Source organism: Alligator sinensis, unplaced genomic scaffold, assembly GCF_000455745.1.
Source record: "Alligator sinensis unplaced genomic scaffold, ASM45574v1 scaffold28_1, whole genome shotgun sequence".
Lineage (NCBI taxonomy): Eukaryota > Metazoa > Chordata > Crocodylia > Alligatoridae > Alligator > Alligator sinensis.
In genome coordinates, this window is record NW_005842133.1 from 1,618,422 (window position 1) to 1,644,082 (window position 25,661).

At 41.8% G+C, this 25,661-nt stretch overlaps 2 protein-coding genes across 2 annotated transcripts in view; both read left to right on the plus strand.

The window, feature by feature from the left end:
- LOC102388691 overlaps nucleotides 1-4,900 on the plus strand; it is a 175,686-nt gene extending 170,786 nt beyond the window's left edge. Inside the window, 3 exon segments of the mRNA XM_025205924.1 lie at nucleotides 3,674-3,917; nucleotides 4,085-4,353; nucleotides 4,752-4,900. Coding sequence (XP_025061709.1) covers nucleotides 3,674-3,917; nucleotides 4,085-4,353; nucleotides 4,752-4,900 — 662 coding nt within the window.
- A 12,886-nt stretch (nucleotides 4,901-17,786) lies between these two features.
- Nucleotides 17,787-25,661, plus strand: part of LOC102367779 (deleted in malignant brain tumors 1 protein-like) — an 83,384-nt gene continuing 75,509 nt past the window's right edge. Inside the window, 4 exon segments of the mRNA XM_025205926.1 lie at nucleotides 17,787-18,035; nucleotides 18,465-18,484; nucleotides 18,703-18,755; nucleotides 19,926-20,234. Coding sequence (XP_025061711.1) covers nucleotides 17,787-18,035; nucleotides 18,465-18,484; nucleotides 18,703-18,755; nucleotides 19,926-20,234 — 631 coding nt within the window.

Below are 25,661 nucleotides of genomic sequence, written 5' to 3' on the forward strand. Positions count from 1 at the left end.
CTGCTGGCCGCGGCTGGTGGCTGTGGCTCGTAGCCAACCCTTGGTTGGCAATTGCCACCCGCCCCCCTGCTGCTTACTGGCAGCATCTGTGAGAGATCCCCCGCTTACTGCCACTGTGCTCCCACCACCGCCATGCTCCCCCAGCTGATGGGGGCACATGCCATTTATGACAGTAAGGCATCACAGTCTACACATGTGCCAGCACTAGGGCTCAGTAAATTAATTAACTCCATCATAGGATAGTACTGTCAGTATTATCCTATGGCTGAGTAATACACTCTGCTGAAACACATGTGTAGATGATGACAGGGGCTGACTGGGGCATGAGGGTGCTAAAGTGTGGAGGCTGCCTGCTGCCTAGCTCTGTGCTGTAGGGCTCATGCCCCAGCCAGCCTCTCTGCCACCTGATGCTATCACCTTGAGCCTGGGCCTGACCCCCTGGGCCTCATGTCAGCCCAGGCCTGCTCCGCCCTGGCTCCCAGTGCCGAGGTCCAGGGAGCACATGTAAACACTGAGCCCAGAAGCAGCTGACTGTCGCAACCTGAGCCAGAGATTTTCATCACACTAATAGCATGCGTAGATGCACCCCTTGTTTTAAAATAACTTCTGTTTATGGTCTTTTAGGCTCTATGGCTATCAGTCCAATACTTTCCAAAGTAACAAAGTCACTTTTAAAAGGGATGGCTTGGAAAGTAAGAGTATCTACATATACCTTTTTAACCTGTGTAAGCACCCTTCCCCAATTCTCTCTGTGAGTCTCCATTACTGTGATTATGCAAAAGAGATCATAATGGCAGATCTGGGAGGGGAAATTTACTGCAGATTTGCATTAGTTCATCAAACCATTTGCTTATCCCAAGTATTGCTACCAGGCAGAAGTGTCCTCTATGATACAAATAAGGGAGTACATTATTCAAGAGTTTGGATTCCCACTGAAATCAATGGGAGCGGTTTAGCTAAAGCTCCATTTCACCATTATGAAAATGTAAAGTGTTGTATAACCTTGACACTATTTTATAGTAACATGATAATTTCAATCCACAGTCTAGGTGATTCAAATAATTGTCTCTATGACTATATCGAAGTCTATGATGGTCCTCTATATACATCACCTCTACTTGGGAAGATTTGTGATGGCTCAGATTACTCATTTACATCAACTTCAAATACAATGACTGTTCTGTTTTCAAGTGTTTCTGGTTACTCAGCGGGCGGATTCAGTGCTTATTATTACTCTGTTCCAGAAAACAACAATGATACAGGTAGGCTTACCTAAACCATTGTAATTGGCCTATAAAATCCTGATTGCGTGCCTTTGAATTCAGTGAACAGTTTCCTATTTAACAAACGCAGGATCAAGCTGTAAGTCATGAACCAATCCTATAATAATGTTTGGTGCTAACGTTAAAAGTAATTTATTTTTTCTTCTCTCTCTGTTAGCATTGACATGTTCTGGAGAATATATGCATGCAGTTATTAACAGAACCTATCTCCTATCACTGGGCTACTATGCATGGGATATTCATATGAAGGACACCTCCTGTGTGCCACAGTTTACAGAAAACTATATTATATTCAATATACCACTGGGTGGATGTGGTACAGTGAAAGAGGTAAAAAATGGTTCTCTTTATTCATATGTCATATCTGTGTACAGTGATATCTTTCACTGGACAAAGTAATTTAAAATTAGCTTTGGACAAAAATCATTATATTTTAGATTCATCAAAACTCAGAAGACTATACTTCAGATTTGGAAATAATGTCTAAATGTTCTAAATTAGAGGTCAGCAACCTATGGTCCAGGGACTGGATCCGGCCTACAAAGCCATTAAATCCAGCCTGTGGACCAACCCTCTAGGATTGCCCTGGAGCCTCCAGGAATTAGATATAAATCTCCAGGAGAATGCTGAGAGTCACCTGAGAGATAAATGATAGGACATTCATCAAAATAAATATTAAATGTTGAATCTGAGTTATACAGTAGTCCAATGGGTTTTCAAAATGTAATAGTAATGTGCATTTGCCTTCCTGATGTAACGTCTACACATTGTAATCTATAACTGATATACACAAGTATATAGGCACATTTGTGCAGTGTGTCGCGGACACACTGGTGTTCTTGAAACCTTCCTTAATAGATTCAAAGAGAGTTGGCAAATTCAGGACCAAAGGTGGCTGTGATTTTGGTGGTATTCAATGGTATGGGGCGTCAGCAACTTTCATCAGGAGCAGTCTTCACCCACTCTATCACCAAGTGGTATTGGGTTTCACTCATGCCATAGCTGGTTCACAGGGAAAAACAGGAATGGCTGGATCTTAGCACCAGCCTGCCTTGGACTTGAGACAGATCATTCTGGCCCACCACAGCAAATAATGTTTGAAATGAAGTAAGGGGTATAGGTTGAAGTAATGTTCTTTCTTCATTTGAGTTGGTGTGTCTGTTTGCTTTGTATCACTGGTGCCTAACTGGATCCAGATTTTTAAAAAATCTGTTATATCAGAGGGAAATTAAATCCTGTCACTTTTTATTTATCATGGACGACTTTTGGTCATGGAAATGTGCATGGTTCAACAGCCTTTGACATCTTGGTCACCAGTATGAATGCTGCTATCCACCCAGATGCTGGTGTCAGGGGGGAAGGGGAACCTGGTAAAAATGAGAATCCAGTTCCTTCGTTTTTTAGGAGGAAATGGTAAACTTTTAATACTACGTTCTGTGAAAGCTGTATACATTCTTCAGTTCTTCTTGAACTGTGGTGACAACCTGTCAATAGTAATCCAAGATGGTAGTAATCTACTCTCACTCCTAGAAGTGGTTCTTCTCAGGGACCATGGTGGTAGATCACTGTGTAAAAGTAGCTGTCAGTCTGTAGAGCTCTGTATCTCATAAACCTACTGAAGAACGTGAAAAGTAATCAAAACCAGTGCTCAGCTGTAATGCATGTTAAACCACAAAATTGGTATTGACCATGAAGTCAAACCTCCTGTTCTCCTTGAACCTAGGAGGCATTGAAAAGAGAAAACCTATTTTGAAAAGGATAATAAAAAGTCAGATTCAGTTGTCCACTTTACTACTGACTAAGCCATTTTTTGAACTTTCTGTTCTGTCACAACCAAATAAAAGGATGGCATTAATTTGAAAATGTTGTTTGTTAGAAAATGTCATACCTAATATGTCATACCTAATATCACCTAAATGATATTCCAGATTACTCATCTGAAAAATGTTGATGGGGTAAAACATGACTTACCTCTATTTTTTCAGCATGAAATATTACTTTGTGTATAACTGTTTCCTTGCAAAGACCATAAACATCAACTGAGAAACAAAAAAATTAGGGATATATTTTTAAAGAACTAAAAATTTAAAATAGTTAAATGATATTTAAAGGGTATGAGTTGGAAAATTGATTTTTTTTAAGTGAAGTTGACTTGATATCTTTATTTAAATCAATTATGTTAACTATAATATATTGACAAAATACATGCCCAACTTTTACTTTATTCTCTTTTATATTTTAGCAAGGAATAAATAACACTATCACCTACTCCAATGTAATCACAGCATCATCGTCTGGTGATGTTATCATGAGGGAAAAAGACTTTGTGTTTCATATTACCTGCAAAATGAACGAGAACACAGTGTCAGAAATAAAATATGTTGCCAAAGATACTATTTACATAAATGAAACTCAGTATGGCAAATTTGACGTGAACATTTCATTTTTTGAGTCGTCATATTTCTTGAAACAAGTTTCTGCTTCGCCATATTACGTTGACCTAAATCAGGATTTGTTTCTTCAAGCAACTCTCTACAGTTCTGATCCAAATCTGGTGATATTTATAGACACGTGTGTGGCATCTCCATATCCTGATGACTTCACAAACCTGACTTATGATTTAATCAAGAGTGGGTAAGGACTTCTAGTCTTAGATGAGAAATAAAGCTCAAAACATCTTTCATTTTGTTTTATACTACTGATAGAGAACACGATTTGCATTGCAGAAATATTACTCTGATTGCTTCTTTTCTACAGTTCATGCAGAAATTTTGATCTGTTTTGTCTTTTCTTTTTGTTAGTTGTCCAGTAGATCCCACCTACAACACATACTATTCACCAAACAGCAGCATTGTTCGTTTCAAATTTAATGCCTTCAAGTTTCTGAACAGACATTCTGAAGTTTACTTGCAGTGCCAGATGGTTATATGCAGCAAAAATGATCTTTCTTCTCGATGCTACCAGGGATGTCTTGCTAGACACAAAAGGGATACAAGTTCCTATCAGAAAAAAATGGATGTCATTGTGGGGCCAGTTCAACTTCAAAGCAAAACAGAGGACACCAAACTGGGTAACTTATCTTATGAACAGCTACATATAACTTTAGGTATAACTTTGACATATCATTTTTAAGTCTCTTTTTTCTATATGTCAAGTTCTTTACCTTTTTGCATTGCTATTTGTGCCATGCCTTCCACAAGATATTAACCTCCCGACTATTACTCCCAGCTAGGATACTCTCACAGCTAATGCGATTTACATTAAACTAGCACATAACATTTATTCATATAACATACATTAATCAATTGCCTATTTATTTCACGTTTATTTGGCCAGGTTACTCTTATCCTAAAGAGTGGTTATATTTTCACCTATGAATCTCAACATGCTATCCAACTGGCCCTTCCCATGTATTTTGACAATAACTGTATGACACCAAGTCAAATAAACTGCATTTCTCATTTGCAGGTTCAGACAACAACGTGCTTCTGGGAACACAGAATATCCACAGCCCGTTTTTTGTTGCCACTCTGTTTTTGGCACTAACTGTGTTGGTTCTTACTGGGATCCTTTTGAGAAGTAAACTGAAAGGAAGAAATGAGCATCAACTACTGTGAGAAACAGGACCACAAACCATCGCTTCAGGTTGCTCTGTCTTATTCTTTAAAATTCTCAGGCTAAAACCAGACATTTTTGTTGTGGCATCATCTGTGCCAGCGTGCATCCCAGAACGACTAATTTGATTAGCCAAAACAAATGTCACCATTTTCCCATAAGGTTAGGGATCTGCTTCTCCCAGGGCTTCAGGTGCTTGGCCTGGGGCACAGCAGTGCGAAACACATGCCCTGGAAATCTTCCTGTAGGGGGATTCCTGCGGTTCACAGGATCAGGTCCCTAAAGCTTCAGGAGTGCCTCTCCTGGGTTGCCTGCTCTCTCCTTCCATAAACTGACAGACATCAGCCACAAAAAGGCAGCACAACTGTTACCACAAATTGCCATAACCAAAAATGTAAAGACTTGTGGGGTGACAAAGGGCGTTGGTGTCTCTTAGCTTGGGTTTTGTGCTGCTGTAAACATTTTATGGCAGTACAAAGGCTATGTCAGTGATTTAATAGTTTAAAAGGAAAGTACTTGTCTTTCAAAGTACCTGTAATAAATAAAATTCCTACAATAAATACTAAGATCCTGCTACAGTTTGCAGACATACAGTTCACAAAATAATTTGCATACACTTAAATAGGAATGAAGAATCAAATGATTCATAAGGTACAGGTGCTGGGTACAAAAGTATACATGCATCAGTTGCTTTGGCTGCAACTTGCTTTTGACTAACAAGCAAATGTTTACGTTTTGAAGTGGGCAGATGTACAACTTGGAGATAAGTACGTAATAACTTGATTCACATAGGATTTGGTGAGCACTTATTGAATGTCTAGTGAATGTCTTGTTAGTTAACCAAAAATACAAAGACATCATTCTAAGTCTATTCATTAACACGCTGGAAAGTGTTTAGAAATAACGATGGCTCAGCAACGCAGAAGATTAGGCTGACTTGGATTTCATTAGGTAACATGAATGGATGCTACCTAGTTACTTAGAGACACAAGGAACCTGGTACTGGTCCACAAATCACTATGGATGTCCAACCTCCCAGGCAGCATTGGTCACTTCAGAACATCACTTCACTGATTCTTTGTTAGAATGGATAATAATATCTTTCCTCTACTTTCTTAGCCCCATGTGTATTAGCTCCTACTTTCCGTCTTATCTCTCTTCCCATTTTATGCATATTTTCTACCAGATTAAACTGGATTTTTCTCACTGTGTAACCATTTGTACTTTTTTCTCTACTATTATTATATGCTTCCATGCAGCTTCTTAGGTGTGCAGAGTCCTGCTAGCACTAAGCTATGAATGAACTGATGTAATCACCAATGAAAATTTGTATGAAATGCATGCTTTGTTTCTGGTTGAAATGCAAATCTGAAATCTATTAAAATTCTAAAACTTTGTCAGTGCAGTATGCACACTATTTTATAAAGGAGTCCTTTAAAGCAAAAAGCAAAAAAAAAAAAAAAGAAGTCGTCCTTAAATATTGGCATATGAACTTTAAAAGGAAATCAGTTATCAGTATTATATCATTTTAATTAATAGAAACCTGTAGCTAGTTTTCTACCAATCCCCATCTGTGGGTACCATAGGCAGTAGAAGGCTGGGGCTAACAGAGGTTACCACTGCCAAACATGGCTACGCTGCTCCAGCGCCACCTCCACGTGCTCCTCCACAACAGCCCTGCAGGAGGGAGAGGGGAAGGGGTCAAGCAAGTGCCCCCTGCACTACCCCCACACTCCCAGCTCCCCAAATAATATTTCCTCCTGCCACTTATGGTGGGCACATCACCAAGTACACAAGCATTTTAATAATTAAGACTATAATAAAAATAGGTGCAGCACTGAGTTTGCCAATTTACTTCTGATGGCGTAAAACCAGTCCCATGAATACAGTTTACTCTATCTCCCCCCACTTCGCAATTGTTGAAATTTCATTGCTCACCCTCTATGACACTATTCATGGCATGTAAGTGTTTGCAGGAGAGATCTAAAACCGACAGCTCTATTATGGAAACTTTCCCATTTACAAGCTTGTAAAGTAAAGTGCATAATAACAAATGGCCAGGTCCCTGACATGTGTAGTTAAGAACAAGGAAAGAGAAGCATTTTTTTGTGTAATGTCTGTATCATCTGTCCCAATATTGTATATGTAAATTTCTTTGGTGCTTATCATAAAAATACAGCATCTAATTTTGTGCACTGTTCACTGTGAGAAACTTTCAGAGGACCTAATGTTACTAGGTGAATCAACACTAGGCAAATCAACACTGGTGGTGAATAACATTGATTCCTAAGTGAATAACACTGGTAAATTAAATCTGCTGTTCTCTAATACAAGATAGTTATACTGCATATTGGAAGGGATAATAGGTTGATATTCACAGCATTGGTCTCACAGAGCATTGGATTTCTAGATTAACAATAAGCATTCAGAGAAAAAACCAAATATCACCAGTGACCAAGCAATGAAAGCATGTGCCCCATGTGCTTAAATCAAAGTGATCTGAGGCATAAGAAGACTTTCATCCATTAACAGCCTGGTACCATTTAGTACAGAAAAGGGATACAGAGGGAAGAGTCTTATTTGGCCTTTCTTACAATGTATAAACAAGAGGGCTGTGCAAGTCGGCAGTGATTCAATCCGGCTTTGGATCCGGCCGCTTTGGGTGGCCACGATCGAATCCAGTGCACTGGACCAGGTTTCCGCCTCGATCCGGCTGAAGCAGCTCCGAAGCTTCGGATCTGCCTCGGAGATCCAGTCATAGGGTATAATGGGGAATCAATGGAAGATCTATAACGTTGGGGTTTTTTGTATGATTTGGATGAAACTTGCAGAGATGGTAGCCTCTGCTAAGAGCATGTAGCCTGCCAAGTTTCAAGAAGATCAGTATAGGGGCTTGGGGGGAACTATACCCCAAATTCATGTCACGGCTGTGTGTCACACCACAGGGGTGTGCAAACTGCGGAGGTGGGAGCTCTTACTGAGGTCACAAAGCTTGCCAAGTTTCAAGAAGATCAGTATAGGGGCTTGGGGGGAACTATACCCCAAATTCATGTCACGGCTGTGTGTCACACCACAGGGGTGTGCAAACTGCGGAGGTGGGAGCTCTTACTGAGGTCACAAAGCTTGCCAAGTTTCAAGAAGATCAGTGCAGGGGTTGGGGGGAACTGCACCCCAAGCTGCTGACAGGCAAAACTCATGACACAGATTACCCTTTGTGTGTTAAGGAGCAGCGGGCTGAAAACTGCAGGGGTGGTGGCTCTTGCTGAGCCCACAATGCCTGCCAGCTGTGTGTGTCCTAGAGCAGGCCTGAGTGAGGGCTGGGCCCTGCCAAGCCATGAAGCCCGCCTGCCAGCTGTGTGTGTCTCACTGGGGGAGTCTGTCGTTTGGGGCCCTGCACCCCAAGCTGCTGGCAGGCAAAACTTGTGGTGTGCGTGTGTGTGTGTGTGTGTGTGTTAAGGTGCACCCTTCCTGGCACTGGGGCCTCTGCACAACACGGCAGTGTGCCCCACTGAGGCCTCCTCCTCCCCTACAGCCTCACGCCCGGTCCTCCGCTTTACGTGACGAGGTACAATAACTTAGCTGGCTCAACACCAGTATCAGCAGCAGCAGCAGCATCAAAGGTACCCACACAGAACTGTCACTGAGCCTGTCGTTTTATAAAGGAATTGACAGCAAGAAGTAAAGATGTTGTGTTGGACATATGTTATTCATGGTGTGTGATAATGGCTTATCTTGTGTTTTCATGTTTATCTGTGTATTATGGGAAAAAAGGAGTACTTAAAAAAGTGTATCTTTGGAAGCTTTAGGGTTGAAAACCCCTTTGTCAGGCTGAGGAAGTACCTGCACTTGGTCCTGGATGGAAGGAATAGTAAAGAAGCCAGAGGCTGGCCTGGCACGCTATGCAGAAAAGAAAGCCAGTCAGTAAAAATGGAAATGGAAGCATCAGTGGGTGAGGGACGGGCTGGGGTGCGGAGTAGAGGGGAAAGGGGGCTGTAGCAGCGCAGGTAAAAGTGCAGTGGTGCCTGGGGTGTCAGATATCCAGCAGGTCGCAACCAGCAAGCAGCAAGCGTCAGTGCCAGATGTCCGGCAGGTCGCAACCAGGAACCAGCAAGCGTAAGGCCTGTCAAAGACATGACAGGTCTGGGCATTCCCCAGCCAGGACTTTGTGTGTGCATGCATTAGCTGGAAGTTATGGCGCCTCCTAGCTGCCTTTCATCAGGGAATCATTGGTCCCTGATCCTGAGAGGGAACAAATTACAATGCAAACCACTTTTCAGAGCTAGGCCTATGAACTGCACTTCATCAGCCTCCTAGGTAGTAGGTACAGAAAGTCATCCGGAGACTCGCACAGCCCCAGTAAACAAGGGTAAATGAAATGGTGGTTCCTTTGTTATGAATGTTATTTAGTAGACCTATCAGGTGACATTTAAACATCAACATTCATACAGAAAGACATTTTTTATGCAATGCGTAAGTGACTTGTAAACCCTCAAAGACCAGAACGCAAATTAACTACTTATACGGAAAAGGAGTTAAGATCGTGCTACTATATTGTTCTTTCTGTATCTGGACTTCAGCAAGGTTTTTGACAAGATCCCACATGACTCTCTCATAAACAATTGGAGAAATGTGGGTTGGATCAAACTACTACAAGGTGGATAGCTAACTGTCTCAATAGCTCTAAGCAAAAGATGCTTATTACAGGCACCCCCCCGCTTAACGCTGTTCCTCTTAGCGCCATTTTGCTATAACACTCGTTTCAGATTGATACCTGATTTCATTTAGGGCTCCGTGAGTTTTGTTATAACACTTGCAGTTGCCATCTTGGGTAATTAAAAACACTTGTGGTTGCCATCTTGGATCGTCAAATACCTTTGGTTTCACTTACTGCGTGTTTCGCTTAACACTCGTTTTTTCAGAAACCAATTAAGAGCACTACGCGGGGGTTGCCTGCAATGGCTCTGTGTCAAAATGGCAGAAAGTTCCAAGTGGAGTCCCATGGAGGGATAATAAAAAATACGAAATGGGGGACACCTGGCTGAATGGCTGAATGGCAGTGCTATGGAAAAGGACTTGCAAGTCTTGGTAGATCACAGGCTCAATATGAGTTGGCAGTGTGAGGCAGCCACACAAAATGCAAATGTGGTTTTGGGTTACATCAATAGAAGAATAAGGTGTAAGACAAGGGAGGTGATAGCACCTCTCTACCCAGCATTGGTTAGGTGGGATGTGTATTCATATCATAGATGCTTATGAGCAAGCAAACAGGGGCAGCAAACAGTGCAGTTTGCAAGCAATTCACTGGGAGTAAGAGGAGGAAGGGGAAGAAGAAGAGGAGCCAACCATCAGGTACCAGATCCTTCTCTAAGAAGGTAAGTGAACCAGACCTGTCTGTGTTTGGCTTGCTCAATGTTTGTTTCAGTGGGTTGTGGGTTTGGTCTTGTGCTCTGAGCAGCTGGGAATGCTGCTAGCTGCGTGATTGCTACCTGTGTCTAACAAAAGTCATTACAAGAGGGTGGAGCCAGTCTAGGCCTGGAGGTTATAAAAGGAGACTCCCGCAGTGGCCAAGATAAGTAAAAGTGTGTGTGTGTGAGATTGATTATAAACAATCAGAGAGCTATTAAAACAGTTCTTCTATATTGATATCTTACAGGAAATAGAAGATAAAAAACCTAGTAGCAAGATAATCTTGATTTGAATGCTACTGTTAAATGCAGGATGTTCACATAACTCAGATAGTGTATCTGAAATCATCTCCATTTCTCTCTAATACTTCAAAGAGTATATGGAAGGAAATAGCTATGCACAATATCTCCTGAAATATGAACTCACTAAAACTTGTAGATTACACTGGGCACATCTACATGTGTCCCTATGGTGCCTTGGTTACTGTGCTGTCATTTAGTACTTTCTTTTGGTCCAACACCTTTCTCAAAGCAGGACCATCCCCAACTAGACCATTCCAGTGACAAAGCCCTGGCTAAAATGATCTAGTTGGAGATGGTCCTGCTTTGAGCAAGGGGTTGGACTATATGACCTTCTGAGGTCCCTTAAAAACCTCCAAGGATGGAGATTCCATAACCTCTCTGGGTAACCTGTGCCAGTGTTTTTTACTACCCTCCTTGTGAAAGAGCTTTTCCTGATATCTAACTTTAACTTCCTTTGCTTCAATTTGAGACCGTTGCTCCTGGTCCTGTCATCTGCCACCATTGAAAGCAGTCTAGTTCCATCTTCTTCATAATCACCCTTCAGGTAGTTGAAGGCTGCTCTGGCAGGTTCAAGCCCCAGGGGTAGCAGTGATGCCCCCTGGTATTTGTGTGGCTCCTGTCTAGCTCAATCTTTACTGTAGCCCTCCTTTGATTGCTTGCCCACCACGCCTTTGTCTTATTGAAGATTATGTAAGGCAGGCTGTCCACAGAGTGAGCCTTAGTCCATTCATATCACTATTGGGTCCCCCCCAGACCCCACTATTCTCAATTTAGTCCTTACTTTCAATAGGCCTCCTCAGCCTACCCATGCCTCTACAGGGCACCTGCAGCCTTATGGGCTCATTGTGTAGCTCCATCCTCCCGTACATCACAACCCATGCCTTGTGGGTATTGTTGTATAGTCTTTTTAGGGGTCTTAGCTTTATTGGCCTCCTCCCCTTATACCCTCTCTCTGGGCCTTTTAGCCCTAGCCCACAATATGGGACCGGGCTTCTAGGCTCCAGCCTCCCTGACTGCAGGTCCCTAACCCTATCAGTCTCTGATGGTGGTCCCTCTTGGACCTCTGGGCCCTCCTGGGCCCTGGCCCCACACCTCACCCAGTTGAGATCTAGACTCCCCTGCTCTGGTAGTCCCCAGTTGTGGTCTCTCCTTGACCTTTAGGCCCTCCTTGACCCTGACCCCACTCTCAGGCAAGTTGAGACCTCCAGGCTCCCTGGCCCAACTTTCCCCCTGGACTTGGTCTCCAGCAGTGGCCCATCCTAGATGTTTGGCCCCTCCTGGGCCTTTTCTCTGCTCTAGGCCAGTTAGGATCACCAGGGGCCCTGGTCCTGGCAATCTCTATTGATAGTTTTTCCTCTGGGGTTGTGGACCCTCAAGTCCCACTAACAGCCCCTCCTGAGCTACTGGCTCTCTGAGTAGGCCTTGAGCTGACCCCAAACAAGCTCCGACCTACACTACTGGTGCAACTTAAATAAAAAGCATCTCAGCCCTCTGGCAGGCACCCAAACTCTCTCTGGATTTAACATAAATAAAGGCTGCCTGCCTACATAAAGAAGCCTTTCCCTGTTCCCCAGGTAACTTTCCCCAGCTCCCTAACCATTTTCGCTGCCTTCCACTGAACTATCTCCAATTTGTCCACATCCTTTCTGTAATGGGGGGCACAAAACTCGACACAGTACTCCAGAGGTGGCCTCACCAGTGCGGAATAGAGGGGAATCTGTTGGCAATGCACTTCCCTCAGTCTGTTGGCAATGCTTTTACTAATGCAGCCCAGTATGTCATTAGCCTTCTTGGCAACAAGGCCTCACTGTTGGCTAATATTCAGCTTATTGTCCACTGTAACCCCCAGGTCCTTTTCTACAGAACTTTTTTGTATGATATGTGTTGTGCAAAGAACTGAATTTGCACTCTCCAATAGGTCACACAGTAAACAGGCTTTCTTTGTTTGATGGATTTCCCTATAAAATCTGTTACTAAGGGAGACAAGCAAGCTGTTGTATGCCAACAGTGTAGAAATCAATCTAAATGTCATATGCAATGCTTCCTCTTGAGAAAGCAAAATTTAACTATTAAATATGAACTTAAACGTTTAAAACTTCTACTTCGTTGTTTTGTAAATCATAAATTAGACATTTGCTATTTTGCCCCCTTGTATTATTAAAGTCTTATTATTTTCAGAGCAGGTATATTTGCTTCATGCCAGGAGGGGCTCCACAAATGTAAATCCCAAGTGCAAATTGGTGTCTTTCCTTGGCCTGGATGTAGGCACAGGGATCCTTGAGGAGGATTTAAAGCCTCAATAAGACTTTAAAGAAGTCAGGGATGAAGTCAGGAAGGCCAAAGCACAATTGGAGTTGCAACTAGCAAGGGATGTGAAGGGTAACAAAAAGGGCTTCTACAAGTATGTCGGTATCAAGAGGTGGATCAGGGAAAGTGTGGGTCCCTTACTGAATGGGGGAGGCAACCTAGTGACAGAGGATGCAAAAAAGGCTAAAGTACTCCATGCCTTTTTCACCTCAGTCTTCACAGGCAAGGTCAGCTCTTAGACTACTGCACTGGGCAGCACAATTTGGGGAGGAAGTGAACACCCTCAGTGGTGAAAGAACAGGTTAGGGACTACTTAGAAAAGCTGGACATATACAAGTCCATGGGGCCATATGGGATGCACCCGAGGGTGCTGAGGGAGCTGGCTGATGTGATTGCAGAGCCACTGACCATCATCTTTGAAAACTTATGGTGATCAGGAGAGGTCCTGGATGATTGGAAAAGGGCAAAGATAGTGCCCATATTTAAGAAGAGGAAAAAGGAGGATCCAGGGAATCACAGATCAGTTGGCCTCAACTCAGTCCCTGGAGAAATCATTGAGCAGATCCTCAAGAAAGCCATTTTGAAACACTTGGAGGATAAAATGGTGATTAGGAACAGTCAGCATGGATTCACTAGGGGCAAGTCATGCCTGACCAACCTGATTGCCTTTTATGATGAGATGACTGGCTCTGTGGATGTGGGGAGACTGGTGGATGTGGCATACTTTGATTTTAGCAACACTTTTGATACAGCCTCCCACAGCATTCTCCCAGGCAAGCTAATGAAGTATGGGCTGGATGAATAGTCTAGAGAAGAGGAGCCTGAGAGAAGACTTAATAGCAGCTTTCAACTCCCTGAAGTGGGGTTCAAAAGAGGATGGAGCTAGAATGTTCTCAGTGGTGGCAGATGACAGAACAAGGAGCAATGGTCTCAAGTTTTAGCAAGGGAAGTTTAGGTTAGATATTAGGAATAATTTTCTCACTAGGAGGGTAGTAAAACACTGGAATAGGTTACCCAGACAGGTGGTGGAAGCTCCATCCTTGGAGGTTTGCAAAACCCAGTTAGACAAAACTTTGGCTGGGATGATCTAGTTGGGGATGGTCCTGCTCTGAGCAGGAGGTTGGACTAGATGACCTCCTGAGGTCCCTCCCAACCCTTACTTCCTATGATTCTATGAGAGATCTTAGGCCTCAAGGCTCTCATCAGAACTTGAATTGGGTAGCTTGGGTGGTTTCCAATGGGTCCTGTGAATCCTTTTGTTAAGTGCCCAATTCTACCTAAGTATTATGTAGGGGAGCCTGGACATCTGACTCAATATTATTAATTGCATTAGGTGACAGAGCAGCCAAGAGCTAAGTGTTACAACTGAAGCCTAAGCCCACTTGTTAACCTAACTCTGAACGCCTCTTCCAAGCTAATGATCACGCTTAGCCCTCATGAAAGCAAAACGTGAGTTGAAAATGTTGGCAATGGATCAGCAAATGAGCTCGACATATTGCAGTATACAGCCTTCAGTGCTCCTTCCAGAAATAGCCTGCTGAATTAGAAAGGGAAAAGTGTCCGTGCTTGGATTTCATTGTTGCATAGAAGACAGTACTAGCAGGCATCACCCAGTAGACTTTCTAGACAGTGGGCCAGTCCTCAGCTAGTGTAAATAGATGCAACTTATTTAAGGGCCTTGTTACATGTTGCACTTTGACCTGCTCAAATGTTGATTGGTGTTAGTGCTAGCTTGAGTTTGGAGTAGTCACACCTTAAAGCTAAGAACCTTTTCGGACTGTCGTCCATCTGCACAGCTGTGACTTACCACTAGAGGGCTGGTGAGCATATGTCTGATTAGGTGTTATGGCTGTGGGTTGCACTACAGGCCTGGTGGACCACAACAGGCTTCTAGCCCTGCTCAAGATGTGGGGGTGTGAGAGATGGGTTGGGGGTGCGTGGGAACATGAAGCTGGTAGGCAGGAAGTTAATGGGATGGAGGTAGGTAATGAAATGGGAGGTGGAAAGGAAATGGGGGTGGGGGGAGGATGGTGAAATGAAGGCAGTCAGCCACTGAAGGATAAAACAAAAAGAAGAAAAACAAAAATTAAAAAGAAATAGAGGAGGTAAATTGAAGAGGTTCTCATGCTTTAATAAATCTTGAGTAGATGTATGAAGTTCCCATTGATGTTTGTGGCTGCTCTTTGGGTACTGAAGGGAAGGTATAATTCTGTTTCCAGCGAGGAGGAAATCTTTTTTGTTAAAGAAAATAAATAAGGATACGAAAAGATGGAGCTGCTGTGAACCCACCTTTGCCAGAAAATGATAAGCATGTTTTTAAAATAAAAGCTTCTATTGTGTGGAGCCAGTTTGTTAGAAATGGAAGATCAAGTTGCAAACCACTCCTCTTCGTTATCTATCCACATATAAATTCTGAACCAAGTTTCATTAATGTTACATGAAACCTCATCAAAATGAGTTCCATGCTGATTTGTATTTGGATACTGTTGTCACATGGAGGATATCTACATGGGTCAGGTACTGTATACCTCTTCCCCTCTCTCTTACCTTTTCAGTTCCCCAAAAGCTGCTGGAGACAGGTGCTAAACTTATCGGTATCAGTGGGAGTCTTTTTAAATGTTAATGGGCTCTGGATCTGGCCTTTCAGGACTCAAGAAATGAATTCATCAACCAAATATAAGACAAAGAACTAAAATCTGCCAGGGCTTGCATGAGAACTTGAAGCGAAGAGTGATCAGGTAGCTTGTTGTCCAGCAGAGCACTTACACAGGAATGGGGCAAAATACAGATTTTTTGCTCTCATTAGCACTAGCCTGGGAGTCCAGCTAAGTCTGTAGGAGAGGCTCCATGAATCTAAGGGAACAGGGCTGGTGAGTTTGGAATGATGGGCAATCTCCCAGCAACCTAGTATTTGTATTACTGAGTGTAGAGCATGCTATTGTTTTTTTGTAGGAAACTGGCTCTTTGCTGATTGTGCCATCTCTTGACTATGTTGAGCTATTCCCTGTTCAGAGCCTCTCTTTTCTGTTGCTCATTCTTTTCCTCTTTGGTGTCCATCAGCGTACTAAATTAAGAATTGCAGCCTTAAGGCTATTAAGCTAATTAAATGCTACCTAACTGCTTCTCTTCCAAGTCCATCAAAATTCTCCTTTTGAATTTAGCTTCTTGTTTTGTCTTCATACCTCCTCTGATATGCCTGATTGTGGCAGCATCTAGCCCTAACTCATAGATTATACCTCTTTTTTTTAGCGCACAATCTGGTTTTTCTTAACAAAAGCTGATCTTAACTATTAAGCTTCAGTACATCAGGTATATTTTGATGTTGTCAAAAAAGATATGTGGGTAGGTTTTATGGCAATCAATCCAACTTACATTGATTGAACCTCTAAAGAAAACACTATGAGATACTGCCAAACTTGCTTTGAGATTTTTAAAATATTGTAGGAAACATCATGGACAGAACAAATAGACACAGTAAGAGACCACTATTATTACCATACCATAGAAATGTAATTAGAAAATATCTACTTTAAGACTTGAAGAAGCTGCAATGTTATTTTTCTGTAATATTGTGTCATTATTCTAGTATTAAGTGTGTGGTTTAGTTTAAGTTTCACACAGAAACCTATTCAACAGCCAATGAAGGAATGCATTCTTATTTTACATTGGCAAATTGTAATGGGTTAATTTTACAGGTAGCTTACACTTATAAAGAGAAAAATAATGTTGAATAAGTAAATAAATACTTCTTTTGGGTTTCAGAAGGGGTTTTTTAGTGGAAAATATCCAAAACTTATTCTTGAGACAGAGGTGATTGTAGCTTTTATTCATTAAGCAGAGTTGCCTAAAATGTGAATTAATTTTTTTTTACTTTTTAACAGGTTTGATGAGATCAAAGTCATGTAATAATTATTGCATTTATATTTAGTTAATTTTATTGTAAAACTGTTTTTGAAAACCAGGATTAATTAATTCACTGGTCTGTAGTATTTTTATGTAAGACTTGGCGTATAGAAGGAGTGATATTTACCATTATGGTGGTATGTTGCATAGTGAACTTAAGGACCATAGTCGAGGTCTTTGCTCATTGAGAAGCAGACTTTAACTGAATATTCAAACATTTAAGACATTCACTCTCCCCGCTACAAGTTCCCATTCCATATTATAACTCTGATCCTTTACTCTCTCCTCCCGACTTCTCTTCCTGTTCTGTGGTAAGGGTCACCTTTTGTTCTTTAGTTATGCAACTTCTAGCACAATGAGATCCTTGTTTGTGACTAGGGTTCTTGGTTGCTATGGTAATGCAGTCAAACATCTCGGATGCAGAGGATTCTTCACCAATGGGAAGATTCTTTAGGTTATTCCTGGTCTGCTCTCATTCCAATGCTCATGACAGCCCGAAGTGCATCCCACATTTCCACCACTCCTCACCACCATCCCATTACTTCCTACAGCAACACTAGGCCCTCGCTGCTATTCCTTTTACATTTTTAGTGCATTTTAGCTTCCTTAATTAGAGCCCCAGACAGCCCTAAGCAGAAAAATACATACATGCATATATGTGTCCCATTTAGGATTTATGTTTTATATAAATATAAATCCATTGATTTCATTGGCGCTACTCTCCATACTCTGAATGTACTTTAATTTGGTAAAACAGAAAATCTTAAAGTGGACAAAGAACCAATCTGGAACAAATTTTACTTACCAAGCTATTCTAGATGCTCACTCAGTTATTTTGAAAAGCTACTGGCATTGAGAACACAACCATGCTTTCTAATTTGAGGTCACAAGATTTTATTATTCAAAGGGCAATTGTTGAGACTGGTGAACGGAAGGAACAGATGTGAGGGTCGTGTTGAAATTTCTTACAATGGAAAGTGGGGAACAATTTGTGATGATTCCTGGGACACAAATGATGCAGAAGTCGTATGTAGTGAGCTTGGATGTGGACGAGCCATTTCAGCACCAAGAGAGGCTCATTTTGGTGAAGGCTCAGGTACAATTCTCCTGGACGAAGTGCAGTGCACAGGGAATGAAGCCTACCTCTGGCAGTGCCCTCACAATGGGTGGTCCGTACATAACTGCTTTCATCATGAAGATGCTGGTGTCATCTGTGCAGGTACATTGTAATGTATTTATGTTTTCAGGGTAATAACATGCTACAAATATATTAAAGTTTAAATTTTTGATATTCACTATTTTTGTTTCTCCACATTTTAGCAAACAATTTTTAAGAGCATATTTAGGTTTTTTTTGAATTCAGAATTGTTGTTTTTATGCTATTTGATCCAGTCCATCCATTATCATCATTAATTAGTATCATACCATCTACATAACTCCTCATAACACCATTTTTAATTGCATGATTAATTAAATTGATTAAAAATGCATGTTACTGAGAAAATAATGAAAGATTGATTTGGGTTATATAAAAAACTATCTTCAGGTCTAATATGGTCTCATAAACTTACTAGAAAAAGTAAAAAGCCAAAAGTACAGTATATTGCTAATGCTGATTCTTATTAAACATAATTTCTTTGTCATTCAGTTGAGCGAAGACACCAAAAAGTAATCTTTTCATACATTTTTTTGCAGCTTCCATGGGACCTGATACACCTGGTAATGCTCACTTCATTTTTTTTGATTGATTCCATTGACAAAATACATCTGGCTTAAAATTTTTGTTGAAAAATGATTTTATCACTACCGTATAAATTACAGCATACTTGAAAAAGTCATAGAGGATATTTACATACCCCGTATAATTAAAATTCATGTTCTTCTAGGCTAAGTACAGACAACCAAAAAGCCCAAGGTGGAATCCATCAAAACTTTGCAGGTTTTTCTTAGCTGTGAAACATAGATCAGGAAGGAATAAAACACACATTCTGCCATCAGCGGGGGATGCAAAGGGTGCCTGCACTGGCCCCTGCCAGGATGCTGGCAGTGCCCATGTGTACCTCCCATCATGCCTGACAGGCACAAAAACAGCCGAGCCCAGCCAATTTTCTCCCCACAATATCTCCCCAGTTCTGCCCCCCAGCAGCTGCCCACAGCAGTGGGTAGGAAGAGCAGTATTTGGGGGTTGAAAGGAGAGGCCTCCACCCCGGTGCCCCCTGACCCAGCCAGAACCACTATGGGGAGAGCACCATGGGGGGCTTTCTCTCTTGCCCTGCTGCCTGGCTTGCCCAACTCACCATAACCCAGCCAGAACCAAGCCAGTCAGCAAGGAAGGGGAGGAAACCCCTTGTGGCATGCCCCCCAGTAGGTCTGGCTGGGTGGGAGATGGGACATGAACCTCCACTCCCCCCTCAGTGCCTGGCTGGCAGACACAGGCAGGATGCAGGCTGGGAGTAAGACTTTGTTGTCTCAGCTATAGGACATCCTGGGGGTGGGACCAGCCTGTGTCAGCCAGAGCAAGTTAGGCTGCCATCCTGCAAGGGGGAGGGGGTTAGCAGGGTGCCACAAGGCGTCCTGGGAAGCTGTAGGGCAAGGAACTAAGGTGATTCACTGCAGGATCTGGGACAGAAGTTCAATAGACCATTTTAACCTAAATCAGTTAAGTCTAACACTACATCCATCCAGGTCTATCTTAAACCAGTTTCAGCCATTTTGAAACTGGTCTACTCCCACTGAACTTCTGTTCTGTTACAGGTTTAAACTGGTTTCCAATCACTTATACCAGTTTATGTGTAGTGTCTGTCCCTAGCCTTAAAGTTTCAAATATGAGGTATATGTCCTAATCTTCTGTTCTGGGAATATACTATATACTTACCTATAAACTAATTTGCACATAAGTCAACTCCAAATTTCACATCTAAGTATTAACAAAATGAGTAATGCACATTTATACAACCTGGTTATAGAAGAGACTTGGAGCAGAGCTACATTATGGGTAGTGTCATCTGCTCATTTGGGGAATTGTTGTTCTTTGCTCTGGCTTGCATCGGCCAATTAAAAAAGCTGTTAGGTATCACTATTTAATCAAATTCTCTTTCATTTTCCAAAGAATTGTCACTTCGACTAGTAGATGGAATGAACAGATGTGAAGGTCGTGCGGAAGTATACTATGAAGGAAACTGGGGAACAATTTGTGGTGATTCGTGGGACATGAATGATGCCCAGGTTGTCTGCAGCCAGCTTGCATGTGGATGGGCAGTTTCAGCACCAGGAGTTGCCCATTTTAATCAAGGCTCAGGAAAGATCCTTCTCGATGTTCAGTGCAAAGGAAATGAAACCTATGTCTGGGAATGTCCCAACAGAGGATGGTCTGTAAACAACTGTGGTCATCAGGAAGATGCCAGTGTCATCTGCTCAGGTACATTCTATGTAATCTCATGATATTAAAAATGAGGGTCTGGTTCAAGTGTCTCACTATGGCTCCAGAGGCATGAGTCTGAACTTTGCTCTGGACTTGTGCTGAAGGCTGCCTCCAATCTCCCTAGCCATCAGATGGGACCTGTTCACTCAGGCTTGGGAGACAAAAGTGGCTGGATGTGACACTAGCCAAATCATTCCTTTGTGTGCCCTTGTGGCTACAGACATGGGTATGCCGTCATTCCCTGAGCATGATGGGCTGTTATGTTCAGGCAGATTTAAGTTTTTGGCCTTAGTTTAAAAGTACAGTATAAATTTTAATTTATTACTACAGGGGAAAAAAAGCATTCATATTAATCTTATTTTCTGGAAGCCTGGCATTCTTACTTTAATTCCTACATAGTAGAGCCCTTGTTAATCATCTATTTAATATTCAGTTGCACTGTAAGACAAAATGTGACATTGTGGTAGGGCGGGGTTGCAGCTTCCTGGAAGTCTTTGGTTAAGAGTTCTCAGGAAAGCAGGATGTCTCCCTGAGCTCCAAAGTGACTGTAAGGCCCCCTCTACGCATTACAGGTATCATGCTACTAAGTGGTTCATTGTGCAATTACCTTAAGACCAGTATAACAGAGAGCTGGAAGCGTGTTACTTTAAGGGTGAAGGAGCAGCAAGGAGAGCCCCAGGAGGGGGAAAGCTGCCCATTGTGAGCTTTCATGTTTACATCTTCTAGGGCAGAGTCCTCTTAAATGTAAGCATCAGAAAAAGTACATTTTTAATTGGCAAGTGAGTAATTGGCTCTCTCTTTCAATGGAGAAATGCCCCCACAGGCATAGACGATAGTTTCATCTGACACCACACAATCACCTAATGAGGCATGACTGTGAGAATGTTAACACAATGGTGGTAGTGTCTTTGAAGTGGAGTAAACATAGTGATCTGGGGGAATTACAGGAAGTAACCATTTGTTTGGAAATCGATACACTGGGTTCTATATGCAACAAACTGTGCCATGTCTTTGTCATTCATTTAACTTAAAATAAACCTGAAGGAACTTCACATATTGTAAAAAGGACTATTGATTACAGTTGAATTTCCCTGACCTTATTCTATCATTTACTCTGTGATGCAAGTACACGTTACTCTTTGGCTTTGAATAAGAGCCAGTGGTGTCCCCTGGAGAGTCAAATTCTGTTGTCATTACAAGACGCTTCAGTTCTCTCCTGACTTTGATCTTTCAAATATTAGTAAGCAACTATAGCAGTGGAACAATTAGCCACCATGCTTTTTTGAACAATACCTACCTTCCTGTCATTTCCATCAGCAATCTTCAAAACAAGACTTTGCCAAATTGTTCTCTGTGCCTTTGCTTTGTGACAACTGATTTTTTTTAGTAATTGCATCATGCTTATTTTTTCTGAACACCAAATACATCAAAAATACATATTTCTCTGAAATCATAAGCTGATTCCCGAAAGAATAAACTTCATTGCTATTGAAGACCTATGTAATAGTCTTGACATATATGAACATACAATATACTGTTCAGCGCTGTTTCATTAATATTTCCAACATCAGGCAAGATCCCAATCTTTAATCAATAGATTTCATTGTTACTGTAAAATGTAACTGAAGATGCTTCTTGAATGTGAACTTGTCATATTGTTTGCATTCACAGCTGCCACAGGATGGGAAGCCTCTGGTCATTTTTTCATATTTATGTAATTGCTTTTGCTATCAACATTCAATAGGGTTAATCCATTTCAAACAGCACATTTGGAAATTGTAATCTTACTGACACTGAATTTTCCATGAGAAAAAAAATCACAAGAAGAGAATGCAGAGCATCAGACTTTATGGATTTTATATGAGATAGGTCATGGTCCATAAAGCAAACAGTGGGAGAAGGGATCATAATTACAATCTCCACAAGTCACTGCAGTGACTCAAGGAGAGAGTTTGAATTATCCCTATTCTGAATCTGGCATGGAAAAAATTGAGCTATGCATGCGAGTATCTGGCTGTGGGAGAAGGCTAGGCAGGCAACAGGAAAGCTTGGCTATCAGCAGCACAAATTGCAGAGATGTGATCTCAACCTTTGGTTACCCTTGGCCATTGTCTGTCTTTTCAAGATCTCTTCCTAGGTACATTGCTAAGGCATGGAATCGCAGATCTCTCAAGTCTTCTCCATGAGGCACAGAAAGAGTTGAACTTAATTACAGTGACCAGGGATGTTGATGATTGAATTAAGATTCCTAACATTTCATAACTCACAGCCTTCAACCCAGGCCATCCTTTTCTTCACCTCCTTTATGTCAGAGTAGAGCAAGAATCAAATGTACATCTGACTCTCTGTTCTGATAGTCTTGATAGCAAAATTAAGCTGAGAATCAATCCAAATTGTAAATAAATCCAAGCAAGGACTGGACCTGGGCAAGTGAAGCTTGGTAAAGAAAGAAAGAATGAGCTCAGCCACAGTTCATTCATTGCAGTCAAGGTGTGGATCATTTCTGAGTCACATGACTCATCTTGTTCATGCTTATGAATTTGACATGTCTTGAGACAGCAGTGGCATAAACTTTGAGCTTATAGCCTTGCTCCATGTCTGTCCATGAAAGTCAAAAGCTTCAACAATTACTTTAAACGCATGCTCATGCCAAATCTCACTACTCACCTGCTCGGCACAGGACTAACTTAATCTACTCCTTGAAAAGAAATACCTTTGATTCTGCAGAACCATGAATCATATCTAGCAAGCATCCACTTTCAATTAAACTATCTTCTCTTTTTCAAAGACATATTGCTAAGATTGATGAAGGGATGGAACAGATGTGAAGGTTGAGTTGAAATTCATTACAGAGGAAACTGGAGGCCCATTTGCAAGGATTCTTGGGATATAAATGATGCAGAAATCCTATGTAACCAACTTGAATGTGGACATGCTGTATCAATTTCAGGATACATCAGCTTTCCCCATAGCATAGGAGGTAGTTTCATTGGTGATGTGCCGTGTATAGGGAATGAACACTACCTATGGGAGTGCTCTCGTAATTGTACAGACATAACTGTCTCCACCATGAGGGTTCCAGTGTCACGTATTCAAGTTTTCTTGGATTTCTTTTCATTATTTATACTACTGAATGCTGTAAAATCACTTAATTTCTGAGTTATAGTATGAATATCATTTTGGAAAATATTTGCTTAGAGCTTTTATTTTGTGATTATTGGAAAACTGTATATTGAAGCTCAATCTACTGGCTTAGTTACCAATACTCCTAGGTTTTCCAATCCTGAATGTTTCCCATGCTTTGTTTAATGTGGATATGGAAGCACATATTACAAAACTGACACCCTTTCATACGTTAGTAATGTGGGCTGCATAATCCTCCAAGACAGGAGGAAGTTTTTATTGCACTGTTAAGGCAGAAGAGATTAAGAACGTTTTTACTTACTATGGCCATTGACATCTCTAGAGTGATTTTTCAAGTAAGGCAATCAGGACCTGCCATGTTAAGGATGTTAAGAGCCTCAGATCTTTGAAGACCCACAGCTTCTAAGAAGGAAGTGATATGCACAGAGTTCGTGGAGCTTCTTGATACTTATCCAAAATGTAGCTAATATTGAAACTTTTTCAGTGCCTGTACGTGAGCGCGGAGGCTTGATTCATCTTTGTAATTTATCTAAAGCTTTATCTAAAGCTCACTGAATGAGCTTTAGTTCAAGTGCCCCTGCCTCCAGTTTGAAGCATGGGCACATTGATAAACGAGACGCTGTGGTGCTTCAGAGTGGCTCACAGAGCGGGAGCATGTGTAAAAATGTCCTTTATATCTGCCAGGTGCCAAAGGAGTTGCAAAATATTATATTCTTGTCCACTGGCTTTCAGTTTGTTAGGAAAGAAAGCCAGCTCATAGTTTCATGCTTACCTCCTGCAGCTACCCAATCATTATACAAAATAATTCATTGTTTTGCATATCTTAGTTGGTAACCTTGAAATTTAAAACTATCTAATACAAAAATATGTATAAGTCAGATGGGGTGAAATGTTTAGTTTAACTATTTAGTTGCTATTATATAGTAATCATAGCAAAAGCTATGACTAAAATATACACTTTTTTGTATTTTTTTATTCACAGCTTCCATAGGAACTGAAATACCTGGTAATTTTTTTTCATATTTATTTAATTACTTTTATTATAAAAATATTTTAAAATATAAAATAACTTGTTGTCCTAGTGATCACCAATTTTAATAATATTTAATCATTTAAAATGTATTCCTAGAAGAAAGTGACTTTTGGAAGTGCTGTGTATTTTAATTACAAGGGAAGATCACAGCATCTGCTTACACAGCCCCCATTTTCTATTAATTTCAGTAGCAAAATTGAGCTGGAGAGTTAACAACTGAGTAGATACACCCAAACAAGTGCTAACCATGACTACACACTTGATATGACAAATATATCATAAAAAATGCTCCTCATACATTTCCTGGACCATCACCACTACAACAGCACTCAAACCCTACTACACACCTGAATAACTGTGCCTCAGTTTCACAAAATGAATCATGAAACAATAAATGATCATGTACTGGACAGCAGTCTGTATCCCAGGATGTGATCTAGTCTATTGGCACAAAGGCCGGTTCCACACCAGGGGTGTGCCTGTGCAGCAGCACAAATAGTAGTGGCACCACTACTTTGTGCCGTATGCGTGCCCCTGCCTGCTGCTCCATGTGCTGCGGGATGCAGGAGGGGGCTGGCTGGGGCACAGGATGCCTCAGCATGGGCTAGTCACGCTTTGCACTGAGGCACCCTGTGCCCCCGCCAGCCAGGGAGCAGCAAGTGGAGATGGGGGAGCTGCTCCCCACCTGGCTGGGCACAGTGTACCTTGAGACAGGGGAGCAGGCACCCTTGGGCTGCTCCCCTGTCTCAGCACGGGGGCTCTACCTGCCTACCTGCCGGCTTCTCTGTCTAGAGGCACCCAGCATCCACCCAGCCAGGGAGCAGGTGGCTGGGGTGTAGGGTGCCTCAGCACAGGGGCTCCACAGCATGCAGAGACGAGCAGGCTACCCTGGTCTGCCTGCTCTCCTATCTCTGCATTTGTCCTGGATCCTGCCACTTGGGTGTGGTTTGCGCTGCTTTTTTTCTAGGTTTTATTTTTTTACTACCGGGAAGTCCCAGTAGCAAATTTGGCCCCAGCACGGCAAATCAGCAGTGCCGCACACTGGTTAATGTGCAACTTGTGCTGCTTGTGGCACTGCAAAGAGATTTGCAGCTCCACAAACCACACATGCCTGAATGGCTGGATCCAGCCAAAGTGTCTATCACTACTGTGAATTGAAAATCTCCCGAGAGAGACAAAAGTCACGCTATAACCTCACATCTTTACCTGCCAGATTTCAGCATAATTTAGAAATATTTTTCCTGTGT